An 8307-nucleotide genomic window follows, 5' to 3' on the forward strand; every position below is an offset into this window, starting at 1 on the left:
TTTAGATATTATAATAATAAAAAACAAAATAATATATTTTAATTAGGGAGGTGAATGCTCTATTAACTTATTATTTTTTTCCCCACTAATCATATAGAAGAGTTGGTCGATCGCATGGGCCAACTCCCACTATTGACAATTTGACATTAGATATATCCTATGGCCATATGAGTGCAAGTATGAATTTTTGTTTCAATAAAAGTTGGATTTTTTTTATTTTTTTTTTAATTTCAATGTTATGCGAGGGACCTTACAAACATAGCGTTTGTGTTAGCAAATTAAATATTATTTGATTTGTATCAAATTGAATTTATTTGATTTAGAAATCAATGCTTATGTTAGCTATTCATTATACATAATAAATAATATTTGAATTAATTTATAATCAAATTATATGACTGGATCACATCAAAGATAAATTAAATTGATTTATATCATTAATTAACATTCTTACTTAAAATAATATAAATGAAGTACATGACAAAGGCAAAAATATGAATAATTGAATACTAACAATTAAAATTAAAATTAAAATTAAATCAAATTGACTTAAATTAAACAAATTCACAATTTAGTCGTTAAAATTATTTTCAGTTTTCAATTTAGTCTTGAATATAGTTACAAATACAAATTAACCCTTCAAATTACAAAATTCGTATCAACTTAATCCTTCTTATTGCATGTTTGGAAGGTCTTTTTTATTTAGTTTCTCTATTCCTTACAACAAGAAGTTTTATAAAAGTTTGTATTATATAAAGAACAGTTTTTTATAATAAAAAAAACTAAAAACTTTCAAAAGGAACTTTTTTTAAAGATATATATCAACTTTTTTGACTTTTGATTTATTTTACATTATTACCCATATTCTAACTTGTAGTTATAAATTTTTATAATTTATTATAATAATAAGTTATTTTATCTTCCCTCCTTCCAAACTACCATAACAACTTTATATAATCATCAAATAAATTTTATTTTATTTTTAAATTTATTAATTAAAAAAAAGGAGAGGAGTAAAAAAAAACTCTCAAAAGTGGAGAGAAAAATAAAATAAAAAGAAGAAGACTACATTAGTTCAAATTTTATAAATTCAGAAATAACTTGTACACTTACTTTAAATGGATTAACTTGCCAAATCTCCACACATAAATCCAATTAAATTTATGATTGGTTGACGTGGAAATTTATGATTCATTTTCTTAAAATACGTCATTACAAGCACTCTCAACAAGCTGACGTGGAAATTTATGATTGGTTGAGGCACGTAGCTCTACCAAGCTCCTATGTTCCCCAACGAAGCCAAAAAGAACTCTGGCGCGGGGAGTATTGTGTTTTCTGCATCGAGAAGTTTCTTTCTGAGTACCAAGTTTGAGAGAGAGAGAGAGAGAGTGAGAGAATGAGAAGGTTTCAATTTGGATCTCCATTTGGTGTATCTATATCGATATTGTTGTTCGTCTTCAACTTTGGTTCTTCTGATGCACTTTATGGATCATCCTCACCAGTGGTTCAGCTCAATCCATCAAACTTCAAGTCCAAGGTATAGTCAAATTTCAAATTTCATAATTTTTCAGCTTAGTCCATTTTGAACGTTTTATTCCCTGACCCACTTTGTGATCCACTGTATTCTTAACTTTTCTTCCAATGACAATTGTAAAAAAAGCATCTTTCTCCTTGAACACCATGTGGGCATAATGTATTTTTGATCCTGCAAGCTTTTTTTTTTTTTTAAGCATTTTTCTTTTATTGTTATAATGCTATCAAGTGAATTAATTTTTGGTGATACCAAGAAAGAAATGCCTTATTTGTTAGTGAGATTTTGAATCTTATCTAGAAGGCAAATCTAGGTTCTGGGACTTATAGACTTATATTTTTTATGATATTAGTATTATGTTGCGTTGGATTTTCTTTTTCCATTTTTTATAATTTATAATTTATAATTTAGGAGTACACATGTTTATGTAGCCAATAGTCACTAATCACTCAGATACAAATCAGTCCCTGCATAACATCAAGCTTTTTGCTGAGTTGTTTTGGTCTTTTACCATGTCAAAGTAACTGCTACTTCCCTTCTTTCAAAACTTGTGTTTTCTTTGACTATTTTTGCTTACTTGAGTTAGAACATTATCAATAATGTATTGACGTTATGATTTTAATATTTTGTTGTTTATGTTTTTGTATTTATATATGAAATATGCTCCCATACCCATATCTTAGTTTTGGAATTTTTCTCGTACCCCTGTGCCCATACACTGTACCATTACCCGTAGTTGTACCCGTATCCATGCAACACATTGCATAATGATGTTTGTAATTACCTTGATCACAATGTAAGAGCTTGGTGTTGCCAGTTTTGCATTTAGCTGGTGAACTTATGGAACTGCAAATTTGGTTCTGTGCTATCAATATAACAAATCTGTTAATTCCTACTGGCTACTGGTTCAAGTACTTGATCCTGTTGTGTTTTTTCACTTCGAGATATACATGTTACAGCATTAGTTCTAGGTTGCGTGTTCTCGGAGATTCATTTTGTAAATTGTTGATTTTGTTTAGTACAAGCCATATACTGTTCTGCTTTTGGTCAGGCTCTTCTTTTTTATAGCATATTGTAATGCTTTATGTGTAAAAATATACTTCTCTAATTCTCTTCTTTCCTGATATAAAAATATCAGTATTTTTAGTTTCTGTTTCCGTATATATCTCCTTTATAAGGTAGTTTTTCTTTACGTAACATAGTTTGCAATGCATCAAAATTTATGGTTGCTATTCTAATGACGGCAGGTTCTGAATTCAAATGGAGTTGTTCTTGTTGAATTCTTTGCTCCATGGTGTGGTCATTGTAAGGCTCTAACTCCTACATGGGAGAAGGCAGCTACTGTCTTAAAGGGTGTAGCTACTGTGGCAGCACTTGATGCTGATGCTCACCAGTCATTGGCTCAGGTTGTTTTTTGTTCCTTTCAGTCTAGTCTCCATTTTATGTGAAGAGAGATAGATACGAAGACATTAATACAGGGACTCAAATTTTGGCAGGGCCCCATTATGTAACATCTTTGTGTCTATCTCTCAGATAATATGTGAGGATATATTCCCTCATTTTTATATTATATGAAATCTGTGAAATGATGAATATGATGTATGTGTTGTTTACTTGTTAATCAACCTTTCCTGGATATGAAGATGCAATATTACATTTTTAAATTTTCTACAAAATGTACACCAAAATTACCATTTTTGGACCAAGCATGATAGACTTTCCTATACATCCCGAATAACCACTGGGAACTTGGTAGTTTTTTTTTCAAAAAAAAAATTTAATACCATGAATTGATCTCATCATTTCAGCCATTTGAGATATAAGGATGCTTGTAAGACATTGTTGCATTTGGTGACATTGTTGCATTTGGTCAAAGAATCTACGTATCATGCAAAATATGTCGTATGTATAAAGATTCCCCACTTCTTGTTTCAAGCATTACTTTCTATATATAAAGCAACAAACAATATCTCTCTTGCATTTGTTCTTTGTTTGTATAACCTGGATTAAATAAAAGAATATTTCTTTGGAGCAACCCTAAAAGAATTTTTCAGTGTATAAACATTCTTTTTCTCTCTTACATAACCTCTACTATTGTTTGCATGGTTAAACATATTATCCTTTTCCTTTTACTCTTGTAGGCTTCTACAGTTACGATGTAAACGTTGTGCTATATTCTTCATTAATTATAAACTTTATATTGAAAACTTCAAAAACATTGAATTGTGTGTGTGATTTACTTAATTCCATATAGGAATATGGGATAAGAGGATTTCCAACCATAAAGGTGTTTGCACCTGGGAAGCCTCCTGTTGATTACCAAGGAGCTAGAGATGTCAAACCAATTGCTGAATTCGCTCTTCAACAGGTTTGTTTGAAACTCTTATGGGGTGTTTTAATATTTTTTACCTGAAATACAGTGAAACCTGGCTGTCAACGAGAGCTTTTGTTGCATAAGTTATGTTGGGCGTGGGGAGAGTAGATGAATTTCTTGTTTTATTTAAAACAAACAATTTCTTCCAATCACATCAGTGCATTTAAAATAATGGCTTGTGCCTTACTGCTAAGGTGATGTAAAGATTGTGTCCATTTCACTTGCTGTGTTGTCATTCGTGGTTTGCAACTTAATTGACGTTTTTTGTGTTGGTGCCCAGTGAAAAGTCATAATTGGCTTTTTATTGAAATAAAGAAATAAATTCTGAGTTACTGCCTTGATTTCTCATGGTAATTTATCAGTTAATTAATGTGATTTGTCACTCACAGTTAAGCACTTTCTTGTGTTTTATTATAGGCAGTAAGTTACTCCAAACTATTGCATGCTTATTTTTTATTTGTATGTACAGATAAAGACTCTATTGAAAGAACGTTTAAGTGGAAAAGCAACTGGGGAATCGAATAAAAAGTCAGAACCCAGTGCTTCAGTAGAATTAAACTCCAGCAACTGTGGTGAATTTGTTCTCAAAAGCAAAGAACTTTGGATTGTAGAATTTTTCGCACCTTGGTAAGTGTATTCTACAGTGCTTATGAAGTATATCAGTGTCTTCTTATGTTTTAATAATTAATTGACTGAACATATTGTACTTACTATAATATTTCCCGCTCAGGCATTAATCATCTTTCTCTTTTTTTTTTTTTCTTGAAGGTGTGGGCATTGTAAAAAACTGGCACCTGAGTGGAAGAAAGCTGCCAGTAACTTGAAGGGGAAGGTGAAACTGGGTCATGTTGACTGTGATGCTGAAAAGGTAAGCTTATGTGTTATACATCTTTAACAATAACTAGTCAAAAATTCCCCTCTGGTTTTGGTCAAAACGATCCCTCGCTATCTTTATTTTGGTTATTTTTTTTTAACCAAGATTTGCCATGTTGGTTGTGTTCTCAGTTTCTTAAGTAATTGTATCTTTGAAAGCTTTTAAATTCTTGCCTTTTCTTAGTTCTGCATAAGACTTTTAAATTCTGTCTTAATTAGATCAATTTATATTTTTCTGATTGCATTGTTGTTACCAGTCTCTAATGAGCAGGTTCAATGTTCAAGGATTCCCAACTATCTTGGTATTTGGTGCCGACAAAGAGAGCCCGATTCCTTATGAGGGTGCTAGAACAGCCTCAGCTATTGAATCATTTGCTCAAGGGCAGCTGGAAACGAATGTTGCTCCTCCTGAAGTAACTGAGCTGACTGGTCAAGTAAGTGTACTTAACTGCCAACTTGGTTGTGGATTAGTTAGAAAGATAGCATACAAGAAAATTAACATAAGCCTTATCTTTAGGATGTCATGGAAGAGAAATGTGGTTCTGCTGCTATCTGTTTTGTTGCCTTCCTTCCTGACATTTTGGATTCCAAGGCTGAGGGGAGAAACAGATACGTTCAACAGTTACTATCAGCTGCAGAGAAGTTTAAAATGAGTCATTACAGGCAAGTAAAGAATCAAACTTTTTTTTTTCTTAGATTCCTTGCGTAATATAAATTTTGGGTTTTATATTTGTCATGTTACTTGACTCAAAAAAAAGTTCCTACACACACATTCAAGAGAAGAGAGAAAGTGGAACGATGAAAGAGAAAAAAAAATCATGTGGACCCTATCTCTTGAATGTGTGTGTAGGAACTGTTTTTGGGGTCATGTAACATGACAAATATAAAATCCATAAATTTTTGAGTTACTTTCCAGGGAAATAGATTTTTTGCAAATATATAAGGTTAAGGTTGCGTACAAACCCTTGCCAATTGAGGTTTAATGGGAAGTGAATTTTTTTTTTTAATATATGTCAAATTGTTCCTAAATTCCGTCCATGTTTCAAATGCTTGGGATTCATATGCTTAAGAGCATCATTGTTAATAAATTTAACTCTCTTTTTTTTTTTTTCTTCAAACTTGGGTGTCTCGTACAGCTATGTCTGGACAGCTGCAGGTAAACAGCCAGATCTTGAGAAGCATGTGGGTGTTGGTGGGTATGGTTATCCTGCTTTAGTGGCCCTTAACCTTAAGAAAGGTGTTTATTCTTCTCTCAAGAGTGCTTTTGAGCTCGACCATATTATGTAAGTCTGTTGTTGGGTTTATTCTAAATGGTAAATCTCCTACTGAAATGAACATATAGATGATTATTACATATTTCTTTTCAGAGAATTTGTGAAAGAAGCTGGACGTGGGGGCAAAGGGAATATGCCCCTAGAAGGCACTCCTTCCATTGTGAAAACAGAACCATGGGATGGCAAGGATGGGGAAATAATTGAAGAGGATGAATTTTCTCTTGAAGAACTCATGGGGGAAGATGCTTCAAGCAAGGATGAATTATGATCAACCAAGAAGGAAATTATACAGAATCAAAAGTTGAGGTCCCAAGAGATTTTGAAGTAACAGGCAATGCTAGATCTAGAGTCATTGTTTCTTTAATTTAATGACTAGGCAGAGCAAAGTGTATTTCTTGTGATGATATATGATAGTTTTGTTCATTGTTCTGGGTCTTCCTTCATGTTCTATGTAAACGATTGGTATACTGTTTTTTTAGGATAATCATAGCTTTACCCGATGGATGACATGAATTGGCTATTTTGTCATTCAGGGTGTGTTTGGTACATGAGAAATTTTTTGGTGACCGGGAATCATGATTAATGGGAATTCAGTAGAAATTGAGTTTACTTGGAATCTTACGAAAGATGTGTTTGGTTCGCCAAAATATTACCGGAAATATTGGGTAAAAATTACTGATTCCATATTTGGTTTAGAACGAAATATGACTTGGAATATGAGGTTATTTTACAAAAATAACCCCAAACTATTTTTACTTTTGTAATTGATAGATTGGGTCTAGATTTTTATGTGTATTGGGGTATTTTTGTCTCAAAATTTATTGTTGTGTTTTTCCTTTACTTGGTATTCTGATTGGTGTTCCGAATTACCATATTATTTTTGGTAATCTGAATAGTGACTTTTCTTTATAAATCAAATTACCGGTAATCCTTGGATATCCGGGAATCGTAATTTATTCCTTCTACCAAACGTGGTAATTACATTTACCAAAGAAGGATTACCGGTAATCCTCTCCAAAAACTTGAACCAAACACTGTTTCATATTGACAAGCCTTTCATTAGGTAGAAGAGTGCCAATGTTAGACAAATGATAACTTAAGAGAGTGTACTCTCCTAATGAACAAATTTAGAGTGATCTTTTAGGAAAGAGTTTTATACCAACTCAAGTTTTAAATATTCTCTTAAGGGAACAAAATATTAATTTGGTCGAAATTAGAATTAAAGAATGTCCAATTTTTTGTTAAATATGGTCTGCATGCACAATAAAAAAATATATTGAATTTATGCAGTATGTATGTACGAACAACCACCGTAACATTTCATTCTTCTGTTCATCTAAATTACATTACGGTGATCACCTCGATTGATAAGGTTAAATAATTAATTTCTAATTCCACTTCTCTCGTTGGATCGAAGAAGTATACGTGGTTATCATTGGTGAACTTGACAATCGTTGCTGCGGACAATGTTTATATTTCAATTTATTTAGAATTTTATTTTGTTATTTTTCATAGATTTGCTTCTTTATTTCTACAAGATGATTAATTATATATTTTGATAAATCTAAATATATTTAATGAAAATTAAACTTGCCAAACAAAATGCTGGTAAGATTAATTTTAACCAATGAACCGGTCATAATTTGGGTTTGGATCGTGACATTTATTCTAATTATAAAATAGTTGTTACTTTTTTTTCACTCGGATTTCAGGTAGAGCACTTTTATTGGCAAAAAAAAAATTAAAATAATATTTTTTAATTAAATTATTACGTATTTATTGTAATTTTGGAAAAAATTACGGATCTATTGCACACTGTGACGCCTCTTTTGGGCGTCACATGTGACGCCCCATTGAGGCGTCTCACCCTAAGGGGAAGACGCCCAAATGGGGCGTCTCTGTCACTTTTTTTTTTTCAAAAGAAAAATTAATTTAATCATAAAACTTCTAAAGGCCATAACTTTTGACTCGATTATCCAAATCAGGTAATTCTTTTTTTGATTTCACACAACTTTTCGAGATGTACGCAATGACATCTCATTTGACATATTTTATTTCTCACAAACACAATTTTAATTTGCAAGAATGGTATTATAAGAGCGGTTAAACCCAGAAACCTCTGAGTTCTGGATTTGTGATTTAATATAAAAAAATAAATAAAATTTTGATTTGTGATTTAAATTTTTTTTATAATAATTTTTTTGATTATAACAAAAATTTGGTTTGTGATTTAAATTCAAAATAAAAATATAAAT

General features: G+C 31.6%; 1 protein-coding gene across 1 annotated transcript; it reads left to right on the top strand.

The window, feature by feature from the left end:
- Positions 1-1350: 1350 nt before the first annotated feature.
- LOC133288636 (protein disulfide isomerase-like 2-3) lies at positions 1351-6634 on the top strand. The gene is made up of 9 exons (XM_061486449.1): positions 1351-1537; positions 2779-2937; positions 3786-3899; positions 4375-4532; positions 4674-4773; positions 5036-5212; positions 5296-5441; positions 5915-6061; positions 6146-6634. The coding sequence occupies exons 1-9, from the start codon at positions 1397-1399 to the stop codon at positions 6318-6320; spliced, it is 1317 nt and encodes a 438-aa protein (XP_061342433.1). The 5' UTR covers positions 1351-1396; the 3' UTR covers positions 6321-6634.
- Positions 6635-8307: the final 1673 nt, after the last annotated feature.

Source organism: Gastrolobium bilobum, unplaced genomic scaffold, assembly GCF_033153095.1.
Source record: "Gastrolobium bilobum isolate Gb01-03AN ecotype WA unplaced genomic scaffold, APGP_CSIRO_Gbil_v1 utg413, whole genome shotgun sequence".
Taxonomy (NCBI): Eukaryota; Viridiplantae; Streptophyta; class Magnoliopsida; order Fabales; family Fabaceae; genus Gastrolobium; species Gastrolobium bilobum.